Genomic DNA, 25,000 nt, shown 5'->3' with positions numbered 1-25,000 from the left:
AAAAATTTACATTAAATTACACATTTCAGAATTAATATAATTTACCTGTTCCTGTAGATCAGCTATTTGATGCTCCATTTCTTCAACTCTAGCAGATAACTTTTCTTTAGTTCTTCCTAATTCCAAAATTTCAGATTTTTTCTGATCAAGATCTTTTTGAATTTTTTGAAACTCATGTTTTTCATGTGCTGACAAATCTCTCATTTTCACCAAGGTTTCTTTAAGTCGTATATTTTGTTGTTCTAGCTGTTTCATTTCATAAGATGAAATTCCCTTTCCACTAGATACACTGCTCCCACTAATCTAAAATTAAAATCAAATATAAAAATTTCATCCATCATAACTTTTTAAAGTAAAAAAAATAATATCAAGTTATGTTAAATAAAATAAATTTACCTGCTCCGACATTTCACTGCGTAAAATTTCCAGATCAAGTGATTTTTCCTCTAATTTTTCTTTCAATTGTTCTAATTCAATTTGTAGGGTTTCGGCCTTTTCTTCGGCCATTTCTTTATCTAAAGTAGCCATTTCAACAGTTTCAGCAAGATCAGCCATTTCATCTTGAAAAGTGCTTTTTGCTAGCTGCGTCTCACGTAACTCCTGCCGAGTCCGCTGAAGTTCTCTTTGAAGACTTGTCTGAGGAATATTAAATCAAATTTTTTGTTCGCGAATTCCACAAATTTATAACTAGACTTACCTGACTTTCCATCACTTTAGATTTAAATTCTAAAAGTTGCTCAACTTGAAGTTTAGTTTTTTCAAACTCCTTCATTTTTTCTTTATCTTGCATTCGTTTAAGTCGTAATGTTTCAACCTTTTCATTAAGATCATTTACCTAAATCACAACAATAAACATTACTTGATCTATCAAATAATTTAGCTAATAAATCTGGTGACAGCTTTATAATTCTTACCTGAGCTTTCAAGTTATCATTTTCTTGAACTAATTGTAAATGACTGAGTTTTTCTTCTACAGTATTTGATCCAGAACTAGATGCTCCTAAAGTTGAAGATATCGAGCCAGCCATTACTTGTCCAGGTACAAAATTTGGTTTTAATGTTTCCACAAAACCAGTCTAAATTTAAATAAAAAACAAATACAATTATAATTATTGTTCGTCAACTATAAAATATTTCTTTGATTACTCTCTTTTTTTCTAAAAATATTTAAGAGACATAATGAAAGAAACACTTTATTACAATGTATAAGGAAGCATAAAAAATAAATACAGAAACTTCACTGAAAAAAATAAATTCAATTATTAATGAATATTAATATATAACATTAAGTTATAGTCAAATAAAAATAAAAATAATAATAAAAATGACGATGATGATGATGATAATATCATTAACAATAATAATGACATGTCAGTTAAACAGGTTGGTTCAAACGGGTTTACATGTTTGTTGAATGATGCTCATAATATTTCGAATAAATGGTCTAGTTCAACGAAATCAATAATAAAAAGTAAAGTACGAGTTTAAATATTACTATAATAATTAATTACATTATTGCGATCATCTTCAGCCTTTAACTTTTTGCCAGGAGACAATCTCTTGCTAGGGGATTTCTGAAACACGTATGTGTATTTCTAAATCAATCCCATATTTTATTTATTCAATGACATATTATTTATCATCATATGGTTTTAGTTGATATCTCAATAACACTTTTCCGATAAAATGATTAGTACGTCAGGTCACTGTCTAAGTTATAACGGAAAACAGTCAAATTCAAGAGATAAATATAATATTTATACCTCAACAAAAGAGGCACGTTTAATTGTAGTAGGAACAGGAATTCCAGATTCATTGGTGTCTTTGCGTTCATGTTGTGATACTGATGAAGTTTCCGGGCTTGGATAACTTAATTGTGTCCGGCTGCCAGTTAATGATACACGAGAACTGTAAACGCAAATAACAAAAATTACTTACATTTATAAGTTACTGAAATAATGTGCTGAACATAGTGAAAATTGAACGAATGTCATTAAGAAGCAAAATTTTTATTGAAATAACTTCATAAAAAAAAAATAGTAAATGAAATGATTTATAATTCTTAAAAATTCATGTCAGACAATAATAAAGATGAAATTCCAACCAGCTATTTGAATATTGATACATAGATATAATCCAATCTGATTATAAACAACATGGATATTTTTCTCATTTTCACCGTAACTATATCTATAAATGAAATATTTATTGAAAGTAGAAGTAAATAAGAAATTTTGCTTACAACCAAATTGTGTACATAAAAAAGACAGGATGATTAAATTCGTTTATAAAGCTGAAAATAATATTTTTCTGCTTGTTAATTTTTTAAGTATCAAGAAAATAATTGGGTAAATATTTACAAGTGGGGTCAACCATTATAATTTTCATTTTTTTAAACGAAATTTCTATTTGATTTTATTGATAATTTTTTTTTAAATACAAAAAGAAAATGATCAATTTAAAAAAAAAAAAAAAGTTGATTATCACAATTTTAACAAATTTTCAAAAAAATTTATAAATTTTTTAGAAAAATGTGATATTCAACTTTTTTTTTGTAATTGTTCGTTTTTTTTATGTACTTTTCAAAAAAAAAAAAGTGTCAAAAAAAGATAAAATAGAAATTTTATCCAAAAACATGAGCCAAAATTTTTTCTAATTTTTGAAGGCAAAAAAGCTATCGAAATCTTTATTTTTTTCTTTCACGACATTTTTTATCATAAATCTGCCGTAAAAACAAGTAGAATCAAAAACAAATTTGAAAATTTTAATTTTTCACCTAGTTATGGCCAAAAATGGGGTTGACCCCACTTGTAAATAATAACCAATAATTGTATTGTAAACAATCCTCGAGTATTGGAGATAAAACCTGAAAGATTTTGCAAAATCAACCGCAGTTCCATATCAATACCATGACGTAATGTTAACGCAGTTGCATGGTAATTTGTGAAAATTGAACATCTTATACTACCAGTGATAGTTCTATCTACATTTACATCTTCAAGGGTGTCTACAAAAGATTTTTCATCCATCTGAGTAAATAAAAAAATCTTATGGCAGATTTGAATTTGTGATTATTGACGATGTTGAATTTTATCTCACAATAAAAAGCGTGCGTGCTCTGCTCAATTTGCTTAACCAAGTTATAGAAATATCTTAAACTTTTTGTAAAGAAAAATTCTATATCTATTACTTTATTGGCCAAATCACTTGATCATCATCATTGATTATTGAACCAATTGTTGAAAAGCGATAAAAATCATTTGCCATGGTGATGTTTATACAATAATTAGCTGCGAATTTGCTTTTAAGCATAATATAAACAAATATTGTACCGACAAATTATTAAGCTTGTTTGTTCATTAAAAAAAGTGGAATTTTTTCCGCCAATGATATTGTAAAAAATGAATAACAAACCAAGTTCAATAAATGACTTTGTTTCAAAATAAATTCAGCAACTTACACGGTTGATTCATTTCTTCTACGTATACTTGTGCTAGCATGAAAGATTATCATTGCACATAATTATTGTCAAAATAATTGATATGTTTAATTTCTGAAATTTAATTTATGTACCTTGTAAGTCGACTACGAGCTCTCGCAGCACCTGCTTCATCTGGAGTTGAAATACTGGAAGTATTTAGAGAAGTATCTACTTTATTTCCTGCATCATCAAGAATGATCAACTGACTTTGGCGGACGAACATTCCATAATTTTCTGAACACTATGGTAATAATAAAAATGAAATATTATTTAAAAACTACTTGTGTTTAATTATTTTTTAATATTTAATTTAAATTGTTAACATAAACGAACCTTAAAATATGATTGACCTTTGACTGTGCCATTATTTTTTCCTTTTGGCTCATCTAATATCACTCCAATCCATTTTCCACTTGCAAAAGACGGATGCCCGATGTAGGCAATTGTACCTTGACAATCCTTTCCGGCTATTTCAACTCTAGCTCCAATTTTGCATGACATTATTAAATTTAAAAATTTTTTTCCAGTTTAAATTCACATCAGTTTAGTCAGCCTCAATTTCAATCCTGTCAAAATATGTACATAAATAGTTAATAACGTATGTGTACATATGTATGTCACAACACAAAAATGTGTAAATTTATTATCTGTAGTGGGAGAAATGGAGCTGGTGAAATGAACAACTTGAAGGAAGCTATGAATGCTCTAATTTTATGTACCGTAGAAAGTTGCTTACAGGTGTCACTACCTGAAAGTTAAGCGGTTGTTTTTAAATTTGCGACAAGTTTCGGAATTGCATATATAAATTGAAATGCTGCCTTTACATCGCATTAAACCTGGATCGCTGTAGAGAAAACAGAGCGGACAATCTATCTAATATGTATAACATAGCTGTGTGTTTTTAATTAAAAAATAAAAAAATAGACAAGTTATAAGTATGGAGTGTAATACCCTCTGTTACAAACGTGAAAATCTCCATAGCTGTAAGGCTATGAAGGTATGAAACATTGTTGACAGTTGTACTGTCATTAATCTCTATATTTATTTAAAAATTTTCAGGTTAAAATTGTTACTATAACATGATGAGTAAATATTTATAGATCTAATTTCATGAAATAACTCAACTGGATAACAATTTATAATAACATGTATCATAAATAATATTTTAAAAATGACTTACCGGAATCATTGGAAGAAAAATCTTTTTAGATATTTATTGTTCAGTGTTTTTGTTATATTCATTTTTACTTGTATCTTAAATATTTTGCCATTAACTCCAGGTATTACAAAAAAAAAAAAAAAAAATATTCAAGTGATAACTTTAAGAAAAATGATCTAATGTAATTCTAATTAACTGGGAATTTTATTTCAGATTCTTGCAATTGCCATGAAAAAGTTAGTCGTTTCAAAAAAGCATCTGAAAATGGAGTGAAACGATTTAAAATATCGCAATACAAGCTTGCTGTTTTAGTACCATTTCGAGACCGTTTCGAGGAATTGTTACAGTTTGCTCCGCACATGAAACAATTTTTAGATAAACAAAATATTGAATATCATATATTCATACTACACCAAGTAAACAAAATTTTTAAGAAAAAATAAATAAATGTAAATTATTAAATAACAATACATTATATTATTTTCAGGTGGATAGATTTAGATTTAACAGAGCATCTCTTATTAATGTCGGTTTTATTCATGTCCAAAATGACTACGATTATATTGCTATGCATGACATAGATTTATTACCTTTAAATGAAAATCTCTCTTATGGATTTCCTAACAACGGACCTTTTCACGTATCATCTCCAGATCTACATCCACGATATCATTATCTAACTTTTATCGGAGGAATTTTACTTGTCAATAGGTTTGTAGCCAATAGTTGCTTATACAACATTTTTAGTACAATATAAATTTAACTTTTTTTTTTATTCAAATTTAACTTTATTATAATTATTATTATATTATTTATAATTTTTTTTTTTTTTTTTATAAATTACTAATTCAGAAATGAAATGTTTTTTAAATACATGGTAAAATTAATTTCATCTTTTCAAGTCCTAGTAATTTTTTTCTAATTAATATTTTATTATATTTGCATAAAAATCAAAACAGGTTTTTGCATGAATTCAAAATTCTAATTTTATTTTTTAGGAAACACTATCAAGCAGTTAATGGAATGTCTAATAAATATTGGGGTTGGGGTTTAGAAGATGATGAATTTTACGTTAGACTAAAGGAAGCTAATTTAAAAGTATACAGGCCACAAAATATATTAACTGGGTCTCAGAATACTTTCAAGTAAGAATCTGTATAAAGATACAAAATGTAATTTTTTGTTCTACATTAGTGAGTTAATATTTATTTTCTCTACATTAAAGAAGATGATGAAAAAAATGAATAGTGTAAATAACTAGAATAAATTTTTCATTATGCTATGTTTTTTTACTCGTGTAGAACAAAAGCTAAATTAAAAATATGTATGACAATAACGTTTTCTTTATTTTGCAGACACATTCATGACAAAAATGTTCGAAAAAGAGATACAATTAAATGTTTTAATCAGCGAGAAATTACTAGAAAGCGAGATCGCCAAACAGGCTTAAGTAATGTATCATACAAAATAGAACAAGTCATAAATATGACGATTATTGATGTACCTTTAACTATTTTAAATATCGCTTTGAATTGTGATAAAACGATCACACCTTGGTGTGAATGTACAAAAACTAATGAGAACAAAACTCCATAGTCTTAGACTTTATAAATACTCAGTCTTAATATTTACCTTGATTTAATATCAAGAGAAATACCATCATTAATAAAATTATTGAGATCATTAAAAATTGAATCAGTTAATCAACTATTTTCCTTCTATTCATAAATACGTAAATAGTAAAACTACAGATATTCTCGAGATGAAGCGAATGATAAAAAGTTCGCTGGAAATTCATTAGTTTATTCTGTAGTTATCAATAATTACTAAGTATAGTTTTTTTAATCTTAGGACCAAAAAAAATGGGATAATAATAATTATGTGGGAATCAATTGAATTGTGCATTTGATGAAAAATATTATACAAGTAACTAATGAAGATAGTTATTATTTATATTGAATATGATTCAGGAATTATTACTGAAATATTTTTAAAAAATCTCGGTTAAAATGTGATATAATAGTGACAATACACTGCCTTTATAGTCAGTAAACACTCCAGTAACTGCAAATATTTCAATGACTTACTCCAACTAACTTTTACTATTAAAAGATGAGGATAAAACAATTCAATCATTAAAATTATCAATCACTAATCTCTAATTAATTCCTAAAATAAAATCGTACTTCAAGTATTTTTTTTTTTTTTACATTTTTGTTGAATTTATTTTGGTAAAATGTGATTTCGACTAAAAAATGTTAAGTACATTGATTAAAATGTTTTTATTTTGACCATCAGAAATACTGCTCTTTTCAAGCATGAAAAATTATTAAGCAATAATCAAATGCACGATTACTTATTTTTTATGTTGGTCCCAGTTAATACATTTAGTTATTATTTATAAATAAAATTTAGTCAATTTGGGTAATTCAATAATGAAATTTTTAATCAACATTTATAATGTGGCTTGTTTATTTTAATTTTATTTTAGTATTTGGTCTTAAAAAATGAATCTTATACTCAAGTTTTCATGTCAAATTTTTTATAGTATCCAATATTAATTGTATCATCAGGAAATAATGATAAATATTAATTAAATAGAAATTATGAAATATCCTTATTTGTTTTATGCAAAAATTATTTTCTATTTTTTTTTTTTAGAGTATATTAATTGATTATACATATTTACATTGACACTTCATCAAATCAGGCTTGTTCTTAATATAACCAATGTACAAAAACATTTTGTGTAAATACTCCAAGTGCTATCTTATAGGTTTTTCGTAATAACACACAAGACACAAAAAAAATTTTTCTATTATTTCAATCAACACGTGGTTTACTTCGTTTACGATGATGGTTGCGTGCCAAAGCATGAATTATCGTTGTAAGAAAGAAGAGGCACATTAAAATGACAAATTTGTCAAATAGCCATGAAATAGTCGTGGTACTATCCTAAGAAAATATAAAAAAAAAATTGTTAATACTAAGCCAAGGATAAATTTAATAATTATAATCTCATACTTCCAATTGTTTTTTAAATGCAAACTACTACCAATTTAATTCATTACATTAAATACTTTGTTATTAATATTTAATATGCTCGAAAATCTTTAGATGTATGTAATACAATACTTAAATCAACATGCTGTACTTGGGGCTATTAATTTTAAGAAAGAACAGAAAATTATAGTGAATAATTCAATGGAGAAAATTGGGATATTTAAAAACTTAGAAATTATTTGGAAAAAAGTCTATATAGATATTTAGATGAATGAAAAAATAATTAAAAGTTTTATTTACCACATTAGTGCTGTTATGAAACTTGTTCTTTTGTTCAATGAGATACTGTTTTAATGGTTCTTGAAATCGTTGGCCAACATATGGTATAACAGACAATATGCTAATGGCTTTCTCGAATAACGTTTCATTAAAAGCAATAATAACTGCCAGTTGTTGTATGTGCATTTTAATAATCGCTTTACCAATAAGGGTTGCTCCAAAAAATGTCCAGAATGGAATGCGATAATATCCACACATGAAGCCAGCGAAATCAAATAGCGGATTTGGTATCTAAAATTGAGAGTTATTGTCATAATTTACTCGAATACTATTAGATAAAAAAAAAAAGGACAAAAATAAAAAATAAAAAATAAAGAAGCATATAAACAAAACATACCGAAGCACAAATAAGAATTCCGAAAAATCCAGTTTTTTGAACAAAATGTTTCATTGCTAATTTCAATCGCATTGATATTGGAACATTTCCTCCATTTTCAAGTGCTTCAAGCGCTTCTAAATCTTTGAGCTCTTCTTGATCATCATCAGCACCTTTATCTACTTGTTGACTGTCTCTTGCCGCTCTAGCCATGAAATATGGCGGTAATTCACCAAGAGCGGTACCCGCACCCCACAACATTGCTTCTACACGTACTTTTCTCATAATGTTAAAAATGTTTACGGTCCATGCTTCATCTACAGTCGTAGGACATATAATTGAATCAGGATATGGAGGCTCAGGGAAGTTTAATCCCCCACATTCATACGCAGCCATTGTTACAGCAGCTATATGAGGACCCAAGTAAAGAACGAATGTATGTAAACCTGATCCAAATCCTACACTTGATAATACACCAAGTCCAACCCAATATAACCACCATAATACAGTGTTTTCCCAATCTTGTAATACCTATAAATTACGTTATTTAAAAAAAGAGATTCTCGGTTAAATTAACATTTATCTGAAGAAAAACTCACTTGTTGATGACGACCTGAAGTATACCTGAGAGTGAAAAATAATACTAATAAAATTAACACACTCCATACAGTCTTTTTGTATTTAGGAATTCCTTTGACTAAATTGATACAGAGATGCATTACTTCTTGTAAAAAATAACTCATGGTTGTGAAAGGATGACGCCATAGCTTTAAACTATCAGCATCTATTGTTATTTTGTTATGGTTTACTTCAGCAGCTTTCACCCGCGAATCTGAAGCAGGATGATTTTTTTTTGTTGGCCGCTGAATACCATTGGAATGATTTGGATCTTTTTGCCGTCGTTGAGTTGCTTGTTTCATTTCTACAATATTTTCTTTTGAGCAATTTATCTGTAACATTAATTCAAACAAAATAAAATTAATTGTCTGGTTATTTTAAATTGAATGTTTTTTACACTTTTCAAACAAATCACAAAATCATGCATAAATTTTGACTTTAATGATAACATAAAAAAATTAATAACTTTATTATCCATATCAATGATAACATGATCTTGAAGTGCATTATGAACACGGTGATTGTTGTTGGAATTAGATGTTAAAAATGCTATATGATTATGCATTTATTTAATAAATACGAGATATTAATCTACTATTTTAACAATAAATTTAATAAAATAAAAAGATGGCATCGGTATCGTCATTATAACAGAATACAACCAGAGCACGTAAGTCGTTTGTGTCAAAGTTCAAACATGTCTCCCCCCCTTTTTCATTCAATCATGATAAAGCTCAATTTTATACTTTATACAGCTTAGAAGGGTACTATGAATCATTTAATCAACAGAGATTATGAAAAATAATAACAGAACAAAATCAGTGTAGGACACGAATACAAACAAGAGTTAAAAAGCTTTAAAAAGTTATCGAGTTCAATCCAGTCGTCAAAAATTTACAAATTTCATAACGGGAGTTAAAAATATTCATAGTAGATTTTTTTACCTACTTTCATACAAAAGCTATAAGAATATTTTTGCGACATTAGTTAATTCTAAGTGACATTGATAATTCTAGTTTCAACTTCCATGCTCACGAAAAGGTGTTAAATTTTTTACTACGTCAGTTAAAAAATGTCTTACTCATTCTTTTATTGCTAGAGATAAATGTTAATCTGATAAAAAAAGTGTTATTTTTTTTAACTGAAAACTATGGACTAAATTTTTTTAAATTAATAGATGGACTAAAAATTTTTTCAAATCTAAAATTAACTTTTTAAATTTTGATAAAAAATTTCCTGAAATCTACTACTTGTCATATGACCATAGATAAATTTTTAAGAACAATAGCCTTGTTAATGGTACTGAAGCTTAATGTCTTTTGATAACGTCATTCGTTTTTGTAGGTAAATTTATCAAATAAAGCAAATCCGTTAATAGATAACTTGATAATTGATAACTTAAAATTACAAATTAATTCAATAAGTTTGATTAATAGATTTTCTAAACAAATATCTCATTAAAAAATTTGCACTCACAGTTTTTTCCAATTTCTACATGGGTTAACTGTTTAAATGTTTTTTTTTATAAAAAATTATTTGTTAAGGAAAACTCGAAAAATCACTAGTTCTCATCTGATTTTTTTTTCCATTACTGTTGAATATTAGATATTAATTATCAAGACAGTTGCTTATGAATAATTTTTTAACGTAGATTAAAAGTCACTGATTAAGTAACTTCCCAGGCTCCATAATCTAATCTAATCTAATTAAATAAGGCTGCATACTGAGTTTACAAAAGACTTATTCTCAGCTAGCATCAAATCTTGCACCCCACTTAGAAAAACGTAGTTTTCAAAAATTTAATTATGACACCTTAAAATAATATTTGCAATAAATATAAATAAACACACTGGCTTTAGTTCTGCCTGAAAGAAATTTTTCAATTATTTTTATAATGATTATGTATTAATAAAGTATAATTTAAAAGAAGTAATAAAATATTTTACACCACCTTATTTACGTAGAATGTAACTAATTACTTAATTAGTTCATACAGTGGCACTATCTAAATAAAATTTAGTCTTTTAGGTTAAAATCACTGCATTCAAGATATGATAGCAAACAATCACAAATGATGAGTCATTGTGTCAAAAAAAAACCATCAAACGGAGTTCAATGAAATTTACTTGACCATTTAATTGGAGATAATTGACAGACAAATATCTCATAAACTTTCGGTTTTTTTAAACCGATTTTTTAATTGGGAAAAAATTAGAAGAAGAAAAGTTAGAAGGACTGTTAGTAATTTATTACTATGGAGATATATAATCAGGTCAAGAATAAAATTATGTACTGTCTCGTACTATAGGTCATATTCTTTTGAAAACTATAGGACACGAAGTTTCATGAAAACTATAGTTATGGTCTATTTTATTTTAAAGCCTAGCCCGAAATCTAGATCGGTAAAAAACATTTGGCCTTCACCATCTGGTGGTCAATTGTTTTTAATATACTCCCCGCGGTTCCGCTTATTGTTAAGAGGTCACTATTGTCACCACGAAAAAGTTGGAATAGAACTACAACCACTTAGATTAATTGATTAATTGATCACACAAAATGCACAATGAATTCCGTAATTACTCACACTATTAATTAATCTCAAGTACAAATTTATTTATAACTTTATTGAGATGTTGATTTCAATATTCCTAGAGGAAAGAACTGCAGTAAGCCTTCATAAAATAAAATCTTCAACTCTAGATGGAGGCATAACACTACCCGTATTGGAAGCGTTCATATCGGAACGAGTCCAGTTTAAGGTGATATTTATAATGATAACTTTTTTGAATGGAAAAGCTTTCAAAATTAAAATAAAAATAATCATACAATTATTGGCATTAAATTACCAATATTTAAAATCATAGTTCAAAATACTTGCAATTTTTTTGCAAACGAACCTGGAAAAAATTTTTTTATTTTTTTTTTCAGTAAATTGACATAACATATATTATATCAGCAAAATTTTTAATTATTAATCATTTGCGAAAAGGTGAGATGATTGTTTATTTCAAAGAAATTTATTGTAACTTTACTTACTATTGTTCATAATAATCAAAAAAATGAATATTAATTATCAAAGGTGTTTCATAATTATAACCAAATTAATGACTTCACGAAGCTTACTTTATTAAGATCAATTTTCTATTGGATGATGAAAAATTAATCATAGTCCTGAAAGAATGTATTGCGTTATAATGAATTAATTATTTATTCGTCAAAGTTATACTCTCTGTTGCTCCTTAGACAGATTTCAAATTAAACTTGAATTTCAGATTATTTTATTTAAAAATAAGATCATACCATAGATCTTTTTCATTCCCTGGTACTTATGCTTGAAACTAATCCTTGGTCAAAATTTATTTTATTCTGTTTAATTTTGAATTTGAATTCTGCACGTTTTTATGTTGAATTTATCTACTTCCTTTGAAAGAGTGCGCCACTTGAGATGTAGATTAGATACAAGCTTTTCGAGCGTCGATCCCAACATTTAAATTTACTTTTTTTTTTATTTATTACATTGATAAATAAAATAACAAAGGAATTATTAATTCGTATAGAAATAACAAAAAATGTTCTAAAACAGCAGTTTTTAATTATCAGTAACTATGTCATTTTATTTTAATGTTAAATTGCATAAACTTGTTGGAAATTGAAATAATACCTTTTTTCAACTAAATATTTTTAGAGTAGAGCACTAATGATTATTTGCAGGAATATTTTTCTTCGATGAATTTCCCATTTTTCCTGGAGGTAGAAGTAAATTTTCATCTAAGGTATATATGTATCCGTGTATATGATGGGTGTATTGAAAGGTGCGTATGTGTGTAGTCTCCTTAACTCTGTACATAGGTGCTTCTATTCGTAATACATTGATTTCGATCTGCGCAAAGGTGAAAAAATGATTTATGTCTCTTACCAACTCGAAATATAAATTTCCTGTAAACATTTTCAGTGACTTGAAAAATAATTATAATAAAATATCTAAAATAGCGATTTTATTAAGTGGATGTCCCACCCACTTGTATAGTTATTGCGTGTAGCGGCCAATTTGTCGCGAAGTGAAAATTTCATATAAATGTGTCCACTAAAAAATGGTACATATGTTGTGAGACATTAAAAAGTAATAAATCCTTGTGTTGGAGGTGTGCAAGAAAAATGGTAAAATGAATTATGCTTTGTGAATAAAGTTTATTAATTACTAATGGGACTTTTGTTGAAAGCGCGGGCTTATTCTTTCAGTATTGTTTTTATGGTGAAGTTTGACTTTCTCTTTCTCTCTTCTATATCTATAGATTACTAAATATATATACATAGAGTATAGATGTATGCATAGTGTGTAGCCTTCGAAGAGGGAGAAAAAGAGAAATATAAGCGCGTGTGTACATGTGTGCGTTAGGGATGTACTGAGCGGCGAGTTAGTGCAGTCATCGGCCTAAACGGAAAAAACTAGAGCGACAAGTAATTCTTAAAGATCGATAACTTGTCACGACAATTTGACATTGTTCTGGTCCTTCGTTATCATTATAACTTACAGATTAGTTAGAGAAAATGATGAAAATTCACGTTAAGACAATGACATATCGAATAAGAAATTTTTGATTGACATTGTGTGAGAATTCGCACATCATTTAATAATATAGTAACACTCTGGACAAATGTAATATAACCTATCATGTACGCAAGTATTAAATACATTATGAGAATGATTTCATTTTTTATTAGGATGATAATTAAAATTATAAACACTACTGACAAGTAGTATTTAGCCACAAGAAATAAAATTACATTCATATTCTAGTATTATAATGCATTTTTCAACACTTTTATCTGATGTATGTGTATGTGTAAATATGTATGTAATTTTATTTTAATGGGTTAGGAAAAAAAATAAAGTAACAAATACAATGTGTTATATGGCGCTGTCAATTTCAGTGAAAATGGCTCCAGGGCCGGATAATCGACAGGACCTTACGTCACTTGATCAAAATCAACAAGAATCCAATGATTGTAGTGTGATAAATGATACTACTGACGTTGCAGCTGAGATTAGTCCAAAAGATGTGTCTAGTGTCGTCAAGTCATATCATTCAATGATTGCTTCTGTTGGAAAACTGGTAAGACAGACCATTTTTTGATATTGATGCTTAAATTAACAGGTATTTTTATTCATTTTTTGAATAATTTTTAATAAATAAACTGGAACAAAAAAATTAATAAAAAAATCAACATATAGAATTTGGACAAAATTATGAAAACAATGGTTTTAAAACTATTTTTGAGTACTAATTTATTTGTTAAATGAAACTAAAAGGTAATCGAATATCTGCTGATTCTACTATAATTTTAAAAATACACAATGCAAATAAAAAAATTATTTTATTTTATGATACTAAAATTGACAGACTGACAATTTTTAGAATTTTCCACACAAATAATTATCAAAAATTTTTTACAAAATACTACGTTCAGGAATTAAAAAAAAAAAAATAAATGTAAATTTTTTTTAATACCTTTTTGGTTCCGATTTAAAGCCAGTTTTTCAATCCGGGATAAAATTTTATCCAACTCTAAAATATATCTAGATATTTCATGTAAATAATTATACTGCTGTTAATAATTTTATCCCAGATTGAAAAACTGGCCCTTGTTTGTTAAAAAAAAAAAAAAAAAAAACCTAAAACTGTCTGATTCTGCTGGTTTTAGTATCATCATTATTAATTTTAACAATATCGTTTAATTATGCTTAAATAAATCCTTATTGTTGATACAGTACAGTGTTCTCTCTTTAAGATATTTTAGCTGTATTTTAATTTTTCCATCAGTTACTAATAATATAAAAAAAGATAACCTGTTATATCTTTATTAGGGAGCACTGTAGTGATTATATGAACTGTATAAAGATTATTTAGTTATAACTTATACCCTCAGTAAACATGTTAAAGGATATTGGTTAAAATATTTAATTAATAACTGGTCATATGCATGTTAATTTTTATACATAAAGGGGTTAGGAATTTTAAAGGTAAAAATAACGAAAAAAATTTTACTCTAATCATGTTTTTTTTGAGATCAAAATTTTCTGACCTAAAACAAATGTCAATTTTAAAAAACGTTCCTGTTACATATATCATCTTAGATCTAATAGACATATTTTTATTTTAGTAAATTAGAACATAGTAGGAGTAATCATATTAAGAATCAGTTTTTTTTTTTTTTTTTTTTTTGCTTTAATTACTAACAGTCGGTTATAAACAAAACATTCTTTTTAATTTTTTCAGTCTTTTTTTTAATGTAATAAGGTAAAATACCCCATTAGTGGCACCTTTAACCCCTATTAGTGGCACTTTTTCTTTCAATGAAAAAATGTTCTACTTGGAATAAAAATTAAAAATTTTTTTTATCTAAAGATCTTAAAGATTAGAAATAATATATTCATTATTGAAATTAATGATTTCGTTAATTGAATAAGTACCAAAATCAAAGAAAGTGTCAGTAATGGGGTCCCCGCCACTAATGGGGTTTTTTTTACCCTATACTAAAAATTTTTATGATTGAATATCAACATAAATTTTAAATCTTTTAGTCTATAAATCTAATAGATTATATCAACTTGATATTTTATTTATAGTAAAAAAATCAAAAATTAAAGAAACACAATGAATCTTTTGATTTATTTAGTTAATTTTTTAAAGCAAATAGTTATGTATTTTACCAGCATTCATTTCACAGTAAACCTGTAACATTTATAAAAACAATTGTTTTAGTGTTTATTATTATTTACACGTTGAAGTGTCATTTTATGGTCTATGTGAAACATTATATAGAATTATATATAACCATAATCATCACAGATAATGATGCAATCGTCAATTAGGATCTAAAAAGAATTATTATAAACTATTTTAAAAATTCCAAATCTATACAGATTTTTACTATCGTATAATCCATACTTCTTGAATATTAAAACAAAAAACAATACTCTTATACTTATAATAAATTAAAGGATAAATTTATTTTTTATTAATTATTAAAAAAGACTAAGTAAAAATAAAGCAGTTAATTAACAGCAAAATTTAACATTTTTATCTAATACAAAAAACTACCTACGAGCATGATATTGAAATCAACAAACAACATTTAAAAATTAAATGAATACCAAGAAAATATTCTTAAAAATTGTACTCATAATTTTTTTTTTTATTTCTATAGGTGGAATTTTTCAAGTTAGAAAAATTATTAGATGTTGGTTATTTTGGGTATCATTATACGAACATAAAAGTTCCAATTTAGTGTTTAGTTGACTCTAATTTCCTACAGTTATAAACAAGTGAATTAAATTAAAGAAATAAACAATTCTAATAGAAATTTTGAAAGTTCCAAATGACATTTAAATTAGCGACAATTTTTTTATTTTTCTTGAAAAATAAACAAGGTCTAAAAAATTATTAAAAAAAATTCCATTTACAATTTTTAAAAGCATCTAAATGTAGAATTTTTGAAATAAATTTTTTTTGCTACAATTTATTTGTTAAAAAATTTCTAAAAATGATCAAATGTCTCAATTTCAGTATTATAGTTCCAATAGAAAATTTAAGTAATTTTTTCTATAAGCTGCTTTTTTATCAAGGCAAAAATGTTTTGGAGTCAGCTATCATCAGTTTTGTTTTTATCAAACTATAATATCGTGTGTGTAATATAAATATTATTTTGTTATTGAGTCATTGAATGAAATTTATAATTGACAAACATTTTTTTCGGTAAAATGGGACCAATAATGTCTGGAACGGGCTATAAAATATTTATGTTAAATTTATCTCAGATAAATATTCGTATGGGTACTTAAATATAGTTTAAAGTATCTTATTTCTTGTATACTGTAGGTGTCTATTGAAGTATTGAAATTGTAACAAAATAATGATATTGAGTCATTAATCGGGGTTATATTATTGTCACCTACGTTACTGTTAAACTTGTATCTTAGCAGTGTAATAGTGACAGCCATGCTGATTACTGGGAAGAGTGCGCCCGCGCCGCGCCCGCTTCCAGTCATAGTCTTACAATACTATTTTCATATTTAAAACCACTAAATTTTATTTTAAAATAATATCCTCAAATTATCGGCGATATATCAATAAATTCATACATAGTAAATATTGATCCAACTTCTAGCTCTACATTTTATTTTAAGATTAGAAAAAAAAAACTAAACTTGGGCAGTAAGTATACAAAAAATTAAGCTCTGGTCTCATTCGATCTAGCTGCCCTCTAAAAATATAAATTTTTTTTCCGATATTGCTTTCTCTTTTGTAAAGATATTTTTTTAATGCTTACCGGTTCAATACATTGTACGTTAATTTGAAAAGTCAAGAAAATTTACAAGACACTGTTCATTTCTGGAATTCATTCGCAATATCTGTTTTACTGTCAGTCAATAACTTTATTCGATGAAGCTCAAAAAAAAGAAAAAAGATAAATAGTGATGGAAAAAAATTTCAAGATTAAGAATCTATCGAATTAGAATTTGTGACATCTAGCGTACAAAACTTGATGATTGCGTTTTACAAGTGTAAATAAATAATTGTGGTTCTACGGTCATTATATGTGTATAATTCACCAGTTCGGGTGTTTCATCACATAATGGACTGACTCTATACTTATGTCGTTTCATAACCGTAATACTCAGCTCATGTCCTGTGGTTACTTTATTTTTACAATAAATAAATACTTAAATAGAGTCATTAATACCATTCTTATCATTAATTAACACTTGAAGTAATTAATGTTATATCAGTAATTAATTTGGTTAGTCTCAGGTTAGATTTTATATTTTATTCGAACGACAATTTGATAAAAATGAAAAAAAGTTATTTACACACCAAAATTTATCCTTAAATAATGTAAAAATTACTAAATTTTCTGATGAAGTGTAAATTGATAAGGGAATTTTATTTATGAACAAACTTTAAAATATGAGTGTAACATAATTACCTTAATTGGTATTACTTAATTACTTGAACATGATTTTTTGTTGTTGTTGTTTTATTTTATAAGTAACCAAATCGATTGAGCTTATTTTAATCGTTGAATTTATTTTGCCAATGATACTTGAGATTATTTATTTTTGTAAACAATTTTTAATGATTGTTAATTCAATTTATTAATTTAAAAGAAAAGGTTTGTAAATTTTGTGATTATTAATTGTTGATATTCTTTAAGAAAAAAAAAAAACAATTTACTACTAAGATCTCGGACTATTGTAGATTTTATTCATAAGCCATTATTACGTAATATCTTTTTTTTGCTTCGTAATCGCGAACATTTTCAAGTTAAATATATACTTATTGCAAAACACTATAAGCAATCATATAGTGCAGTACTAACATTAATTTTAAAAAAATTTTTTTAATTAATTTATAATTTTTTTTGTAAATTGTTGAATTCCTATTATAGGAAGAACCAGCGACACTGTCTACACTGAATGAAAGAGAATTACGAGCTTTGTTAGATGAAGCTATAACCTATACAGGCTCAACTAAAGATCGTGAAGGAAAGTCGAATCTTTTTAAGGTAAATATATATTTATTATTCGTATTATTATAATTAATGTTCAAATTTTGAATTTAATTTTAATTTTTTTTTATCAATAATCACTTATTTAAAAAAATTTATTCTTAAGGAACTTTTACAAGAAGCAGAAGTTGATGAAACCGAAGAAGGTCGTCGAGCGGTAACAAGTTCTCGAGGTTTACCAGGATCAAATCGTCGTAGACATAAAAGAGACTCTACTTGTGAACGATTAACTCACGGTGGATCTTTACAAAATTTAGCCCAACCACTTAATTGTGAATTTGACAGTAGTTTTACTTACCTTACATCTGGTTCTAGTCATACTTATAGTGGTAGTAGAAGAAAAAGTAAAAAACATTCAGGATCTAATGTATCTGCTCGTCAAAGAGAAGGTGGTTCTTTACCGTCCAACGTAAATGCTTCTCATAGTCTCGCCTCTCTTGTTAACTTGGACCTCATTTTTGATAAAAAGGTAAACAATATTGCAGTATTTATTAATTATTTAAATAAACAAAAACAAATTTTTTCAGAGAGATTTTTGTGACGAACGTACTGTTTATTATTGGGCTAACAAAGAAAAATCACGATCATTGGACAAACCATCTTACGGCTGTGTAACTAAAAAAGATGATAGCGTATGTACAACTGTCGATGCTAGTGATGTAAATGATAAAAAGTGTCCAAAAGGAAAATATGTTACAAATGAAATGATCGAATCAGATGATCTATCTTCAAGTTATAAAGATGATTCCATGGTAACGTTATAATAATTTAATAGTAATAAGTCAAACTTTAAACTATATAATCTCTGTTAAGGTTATCTTAATCATTTACGATATTAAAAATAACAGAAACTTAACGTTTATTTTTAGTAAATTTTTAGTTATCAATTTTTCGTTATCAAAGTAAAAAAAATATTTACAAATAATATTTTAAAATCTATTTATACATTTTTCTAAATAAGTTTATCTAATAATTGGGAATTAAAACTTAAAACAAAAAAAATTTTTTGATATTTACTGTTTTCAATAATCATATAAAAAACTTAGTATGTCCCATTTTATTTTCATTTAAGACAATAAATGAGTATGCAGGTGAAAGATTAATTGTAAATCATACATCCTAATTTAACAATCATTAACCAATTACAGGTTAATGGATTAAATAACAAAGATGCAGTAAGCAGTAATAATTTGATCAATTCACCCCGCATTATTCAGTCCAGTGTAAATGGAGAAGACACGGAGGGTATTGAGATGAAAATAATTGAACCTCGACGACCAGTTCAAGTAATATCGTGCCCTACTTTTGATACTGAAGAAACATCCGTCGATTCTTCTATCGAATTTCCTTTACACGAATATAATTGTAAGCAAGATAAACCCAAGTTTACCATAAACGGTACGATCCAGCTAACTACTTATAACAATGCCAAATGTAATGTCACTAGTGGCACTATATCCGGTGTTCAACAAAATAAGGTTACTACTTCTAATTTACTTCCTATAATGCACGTTACTGGAACGCAACCAAATATAGCTATGGGTACGTAGTTTCACTGTTATTTATTGTTATTATTTTTTATTTATTTTTATTTTTAAATCTTGGATAAAAATTTTTGAGCCATTTGATGAAAATATTTAAAAGATTTTCTAGCAAATCACCAAGAAAATGAAATGAATCCGTGTTGATTTTGCTTATTGGATATTATCAACTTGAGAATGACAATTAATTGGATAAAATTTTCATGACATTTTTAGAAACAAAATAATTTCAAAAGACAAAATTTTCTAACTCTATGATTATTTTAGTTTTAAAGTTATAAATAATCAAAATCTTTATTCTTACAATTCGCTAATAATAATATTAGAAAATTATATGAAAATATGTGTATTTTTTTAACAGCAGTTTCAAGACTAACTTCGCAAAATAATACAACTAAGGATTTTTCTGTTTCAATCGATAAAAAATCAGTAGACGATAGTTATAATGCTGCGCAGAGTTATAATTCTGAACGTAAAAAGACCAGAAGAAAGCATGCTCAAGAACCAAATGTAATCGTTTACAATGCTGAAAACGTTGCTGGACATCGTAATGACGACATTGATAGTCTTCTTAATTTTATTGAAAGCAAAGATTCCAAAAACAAAAAAGGAAAAACTCCCAATGGAAATACTATAAAAATTAAATCTAACACAGGCCCAAAATCAAGAAGTAAAGATAAAGATTCTAAAAAAGATCAATTGCCGTCAAAGTTACAAAAATGCAACTCTCTTGAAGAAATATCTAAAACTAGATTGGAGGATCTTACAACTGAAAAAAGTTTGAGTTCAAGTGAGGCTAGCAGTTTTTCCAGTCAACACGGTAATATTATTTCATTTTTTATTTATTTCATTTAAAAAGATACATTTTTGTATAAGATATTTTATTAAAAATGAATTAGTCGATAACCATGATGTCAAAGTTAAAACTTTATTCAAAAACAATATTAACCCTTCAGTACCCATGTTCTTTTTAGTGTCTCACTTGCACTGCAGCGACATCCTATAAGTTGAATGTTGTTGCGTGAGAAAAATTCTCATAGCGAGGGTACTGAAGGATTAAAATAACATTGAGCTTAAAAAAAGAATCCTAAGTTAATAAATTTTTCAAAAAGTATAAACGATTGAAAGAAATGATCAATTTTTTTAAGCAAAGTTTAAGCAAGAATTATTAAGTAATTTCGAATACTTACAAAAATATGTAATATCTCAATTCCAGCATTGTCGTAGATCCAAACTCGTTTGATAGATAAATTTAAAATATAAGCTATCACATAAGTATATATATTACCATAAATCAGGTAAAAAATTTAGGTTAATTCTAAGAAAATAAATTCCTACAAACATCAGTGCAGAATAGTCGTAATAATAACAAAAAGTCACATACTTGAAGGTGCTCAATTGTTAAATTGAAAAAGTAAAAAAAATTTAATCATTGCTTCTAGCTATTATCAAATTTAAGTACCTTACGCTTTATTATTGATTAGTTTTAGAAATATCATTGACCAAACATTTAAAAAAATTTTAAGAGTTCGTTCTATTTTGTTTAAAGATCTCGAAAATAAATGAGGATGAAATTGAGCTCGAAGGATGAAATTGAGCTCTTTAATAATTTTAAGACATCGTGTACTAAATTAAATTATGAAGCTTATAGTTATATCATGTAGATCTAAAGATTGTGTATTTAGATTAGTCCAAACAATTATAAATGTCCGTTTTTGTAGGTACTATCAATGGTGGGTTATTGAAAAGAACCAAACAACGTAGCACTGGTGATTCAGTAGTTGATAGTCATGGCGATCGACATTCTTGGGGGTCAGAAAGTCAATCATTATATTGTGATGATGTTAAAAATGAATTCAGCAGTAATAATAGTAGCACAAGAAAAAATTCGAAAAAGTTAAATATTGATGTAGAACCTGAACCAGAGTTTTTGGTCGTAACAAAGAAGAAAAAAAGTAAGAGACAACGAAGAAGTTCTAGTGGTAGCCGGACTCAAAATTTAGTAAACTCTTCATCTTACTTATCAAGGAGAAGAGATTTCGTTCATGAATATAGAGCATCTCACTCACCGGAATTTAGAAGAAAGTCCGCTTGCAGTGTACCGCCCAGCGATAAATCAGATAGTAGCGATTTAGATTCTGTTCATTCACTTCCTGTTACTTCAAACATTAAACACAATCTTATCAATGTTTCTCTGTCATCTGTTGGAGTACCTCAAGCAAGTTACGCTGACATCACCCGTATGGTAACTATTAACTTGCCTCAAAATTCTGTTCTTCACACTTCACCTATTGTGCCAACTATACTTTCTGCTGAAAAGTGGACAGATGTCCCTGCTAAATCTCCATCAGAGCCAGATAAATTTCCTCAACATTATTATCCAAGTCTTGATGAACTTCAACAATCTGACCGAAAAATTAAACAACATAACTTTTCAAATTCTTATTTAAATCATGGTTTTAGTTTAAATTTTGATAAACACTCATTAACAGATGATCTAAAATTAAAAAAGACAACTGAATCTAAAAAGGCTGAAGCTCACGAAGAAGCTATCAATAAAAAAATTCAAGTTATTAAATATGTACAAGAACAAAATAATATTCCTGTTAATACTAATTATAATGCTGATCAAAATGATGTCCATACTACAAAAAAATTGAAAAATTATAATAATAACTCAATAGAACAATCTAAAACGAGTGTGTCTTGTGTGAGAGATGTTACTAATACTACCAATGCAAACATTTCAAATAATTTTAAACCTTCAATTCGTAAGAACAGTCAACAAACTCTATTAAACACAAGCTGTTCAAATCGATTGGAATCCCGCGATTTAAAAAAATCGAGTAATGTTCAAGAAGAACTAAAATCATTAAATACACAACATAATCCAGAATATAGTAAAAAATTGATAAACTTGAATGCCAGTGAATGTTCCTTTACATTATCAAATGATCAATTGGATTCAAAATCTATACCTCAGCCAAATTCGAGTGAATGCGATAATTTTAAGCCAGTAATTAAATCTGAAAAAATATTGAAATTAGTTAATAAAGATTATCCACGAAATACTAAGGTAACAACAACAATAACAACTTCCAATAGTATAAGATCTTCATCTATGACGTCATCATTGCAGCATGAAAAAGAAGACGTAGAAACAAAAGAGACAAACAAACATCACGTAATTACCAAAGATAAAGACTTACCAAAATGTAACTCTCATAATTCTGTTAAAAAAAATTCAAGACCTGCAGTTATATTAATGGATGAATCATTATCAGATTCAACAAAAAATAAAGACGATGTTCCAAGTGAACTTACTTTCGGTTTTGAAATAAATGAACAACTACTTCAGTCTGAAGATAGGACTAAAAAAGATCAACCAATTTTACCCTCTAAACCATCTCAGTCTTCTAATAAAGTACCAATACATTTTGAAAAGACACCGCCTTCATTTGTTGATAAAAACACAAGATACGATTTCCACGTACATCCGCCACCGCATTTATATCCACCACAACCGCATCAAATTCCTCATACACAGATGATACCAATCACATATTTTGGGTACTCACCAAGATTTCAGCCACCAAATAATTATGTCTCACAACCATTAATTGCACCTTCAAATGCAATAACAAAATATAATCTTTCTAAAGAAGATTTTTCAGCCCGTTTTATTGCACCTGAAGAAACAGTTGATGTCAAAAATTATAACCACGACAAAATTGTTTCATTTGTTGGTTTAGGTAAGTAATTATTATATACTTTCATTATTATTATTATTCTAAAATTAACAAGCTTTTAAAGTCATAAGTACGTTATTATAAATTTTTTATAAAACAAAAACAATTTGGTTACTATGTTAACAAGAGACTAATTTAAATAACTTTAAATTTGGTATTTTTTAAATGCGTTATAAATATGATGGTGAAAAAAAAATTAAAATTAAAAATTTTTTATGTAAACTAACAATCAAATTTTCATTTAACGTGTTGATACATTACTCTAAATTATTATATCTTTGGTTACAGCGTGGGATGCGGTGATGCGTGAAATTCCAGTAACTGAAGCAACAGGTCGAGTACAATATTACAGCGGTCAATGAGAACAATGTGCAAAATAAACATTGGAGTAATGAACATTTAAAATTTTAAAAATCATAATAAAACTTATGATAAAATCTAAAACTATGATTACATCTTATAGGGTGCAGTGTAAAAAGTGAAAATGTGAAAAAGTGTGTTTAATACTTTATTTTATTTTTGTTTAAGTTGTAACACTATTTAACATATATTTCCATAAACATTAAAAATGGAAAAAAGTATTTCGAATGTACATAAACCTATAATTATGGAGTGAACAATTAATAATAATATATATAAGTGTTAAGCGAAGAGTTTTAAAGTTGGGCAGTAAAATTTAAGTTTAACAACGAACTTCATTAAAGCGGAAGAATGTAAATAATTTAAAAACAGAGTGAAATATTTAGTGCATTAAAAGTGATACTTGGAAAAATTTTAATCACTTATTATATACTAATTTTAATTGAGATGATATCAATTGTTAATATATATATATATATATATATATATATATATATATATATATATATATATATATATATATATGTGCGTAAATTTAAACAAGTATAACAAAAGATTAAAAATTTTCGCATTGTGAATTTGTGAACGGATTAATCTATTGTGTAGATAAATAATATTTAGTCATTTGAGAATTTTTCGTTTTCTCAAATAAGAGGCCATATAAAACTACGATAGACATGCGTGTATATATGTGTATATAAAAACTAAAAGTATAGTAAACATAGGTGAACATAGATAATCGAACACTCAATAGAACACAATACACTCACACGCACGCATGCGAACCTGTCATAAAATACAAACTATACGGCATGTATCATAGTCAAAATGTTGTATTTGACTGTATATTTTGCAAAAAAGCTT

General features: G+C 27.0%; 4 protein-coding genes across 11 annotated transcripts; 2 read left to right on the top strand and 2 right to left on the bottom strand.

Moving 5' to 3' along the window:
* Positions 1-45: 45 nt before the first annotated feature.
* On the bottom strand, positions 46-4,175 carry LOC123274925 (dynactin subunit 1-like; the record flags this gene model as incomplete). 3 transcript variants are annotated; one of them, XM_044742733.1, is given in 9 exon segments in its annotated part: positions 46-303; positions 397-636; positions 698-835; positions 915-1,076; positions 1,512-1,574; positions 1,764-1,908; positions 3,461-3,493; positions 3,574-3,722; positions 3,815-4,175. In XM_044742733.1, coding segments are annotated over 9 exon segments (1,356 nt in total), but the record flags the coding sequence as incomplete, so codon positions are not given.
* Positions 4,176-4,313: 138 nt separating this feature from the next.
* Positions 4,314-6,330, top strand: LOC123274927 (beta-1,4-galactosyltransferase 7). 2 transcript variants are annotated; one of them, XM_044742737.1, is made up of 6 exons: positions 4,314-4,478; positions 4,582-4,761; positions 4,854-5,056; positions 5,128-5,351; positions 5,639-5,785; positions 5,996-6,330. In XM_044742737.1, the coding sequence occupies exons 2-6, from the start codon at positions 4,653-4,655 to the stop codon at positions 6,234-6,236; spliced, it is 924 nt and encodes a 307-aa protein (XP_044598672.1). In that variant the 5' UTR covers positions 4,314-4,478; positions 4,582-4,652; the 3' UTR covers positions 6,237-6,330. The 2 variants fall into 2 exon arrangements, with proteins under 2 accessions (XP_044598672.1, XP_044598671.1); XM_044742736.1 differs by having other exon boundaries at positions 4,315-4,478; positions 4,541-4,761.
* A 1,028-nt stretch (positions 6,331-7,358) lies between these two features.
* Positions 7,359-11,248, bottom strand: LOC123274924 (vacuole membrane protein 1-like). Of its 4 annotated transcripts, none has more exons than XM_044742730.1 (5): positions 10,868-11,248; positions 8,898-9,248; positions 8,320-8,829; positions 7,944-8,213; positions 7,359-7,595 (listed from the first exon to the last, which is right to left on the bottom strand). In XM_044742730.1, the coding sequence occupies exons 2-5, from the start codon at positions 9,216-9,218 to the stop codon at positions 7,464-7,466; spliced, it is 1,233 nt and encodes a 410-aa protein (XP_044598665.1). In that variant the 5' UTR covers positions 9,219-9,248; positions 10,868-11,248; the 3' UTR covers positions 7,359-7,463. The 4 variants fall into 4 exon arrangements, with proteins under 4 accessions (XP_044598665.1, XP_044598664.1, XP_044598667.1 ...); XM_044742729.1 differs by lacking the exon at positions 10,868-11,248 and adding an exon at positions 10,641-10,688; XM_044742732.1 differs by lacking the exon at positions 10,868-11,248 and adding an exon at positions 10,393-10,483.
* Positions 11,249-12,757: 1,509 nt separating this feature from the next.
* LOC123274922 (GATA zinc finger domain-containing protein 7-like) lies at positions 12,758-24,176 on the top strand. 2 transcript variants are annotated; one of them, XM_044742727.1, is made up of 9 exons: positions 12,758-13,590; positions 13,849-14,030; positions 18,367-18,483; positions 18,593-18,955; positions 19,014-19,238; positions 19,635-20,028; positions 20,392-20,847; positions 21,749-23,779; positions 24,065-24,176. In XM_044742727.1, the coding sequence occupies exons 2-9, from the start codon at positions 13,854-13,856 to the stop codon at positions 24,136-24,138; spliced, it is 3,837 nt and encodes a 1,278-aa protein (XP_044598662.1). In that variant the 5' UTR covers positions 12,758-13,590; positions 13,849-13,853; the 3' UTR covers positions 24,139-24,176. The 2 variants fall into 2 exon arrangements, with proteins under 2 accessions (XP_044598662.1, XP_044598661.1); XM_044742726.1 differs by having other exon boundaries at positions 12,759-13,590; positions 20,389-20,847.
* Positions 24,177-25,000: the final 824 nt, after the last annotated feature.

This window comes from Cotesia glomerata, unplaced genomic scaffold (assembly GCF_020080835.1).
Source record: "Cotesia glomerata isolate CgM1 unplaced genomic scaffold, MPM_Cglom_v2.3 scaffold_93, whole genome shotgun sequence".
In the NCBI taxonomy this organism is placed as follows: Eukaryota; Metazoa; Arthropoda; class Insecta; order Hymenoptera; family Braconidae; genus Cotesia; species Cotesia glomerata.
This window is presented reverse-complemented; position numbering and strand designations above follow the sequence as displayed.

What these genes read in the sequence shown, in the direction of transcription:
- LOC123274922 (XM_044742726.1), top strand. Translation starts at nt 13,854, where the DNA reads ATGGCTCCAGGGCCGGATAATCGACAGGACCTTACGTCACTTGATCAA. An exon ending in GTTATAAAGATGATTCCATG is followed by an intron (nt 19,239 to 19,634) that starts GTAACGTTATAA and finishes AACCAATTACAG; the next exon opens with GTTAATGGATTAAATAACAA. An exon ending in GCAACCAAATATAGCTATGG is followed by an intron (nt 20,029 to 20,388) that starts GTACGTAGTTTC and finishes TTTTTTTAACAG; the next exon opens with CAGTTTCAAGACTAACTTCG.
- LOC123274927 (XM_044742737.1), top strand. Translation starts at nt 4,653, where the DNA reads ATGACTTACCGGAATCATTGGAAGAAAAATCTTTTTAGATATTTATTG. An exon ending in TATTTTGCCATTAACTCCAG is followed by an intron (nt 4,762 to 4,853) that starts GTATTACAAAAA and finishes ATTTTATTTCAG; the next exon opens with ATTCTTGCAATTGCCATGAA. An exon ending in GGAATTTTACTTGTCAATAG is followed by an intron (nt 5,352 to 5,638) that starts GTTTGTAGCCAA and finishes TTTATTTTTTAG; the next exon opens with GAAACACTATCAAGCAGTTA.
- LOC123274924 (XM_044742728.1), bottom strand. Translation starts at nt 9,481, where the DNA reads ATGCATAATCATATAGCATTTTTAACATCTAATTCCAACAACAATCAC. An exon ending in TCATTGATATGGATAATAAA is followed by an intron (nt 9,249 to 9,382) that starts GTTATTAATTTT and finishes TTAATGTTACAG; the next exon opens with ATAAATTGCTCAAAAGAAAA. An exon ending in GAATTCTTATTTGTGCTTCG is followed by an intron (nt 8,214 to 8,319) that starts GTATGTTTTGTT and finishes TCTCAATTTTAG; the next exon opens with ATACCAAATCCGCTATTTGA.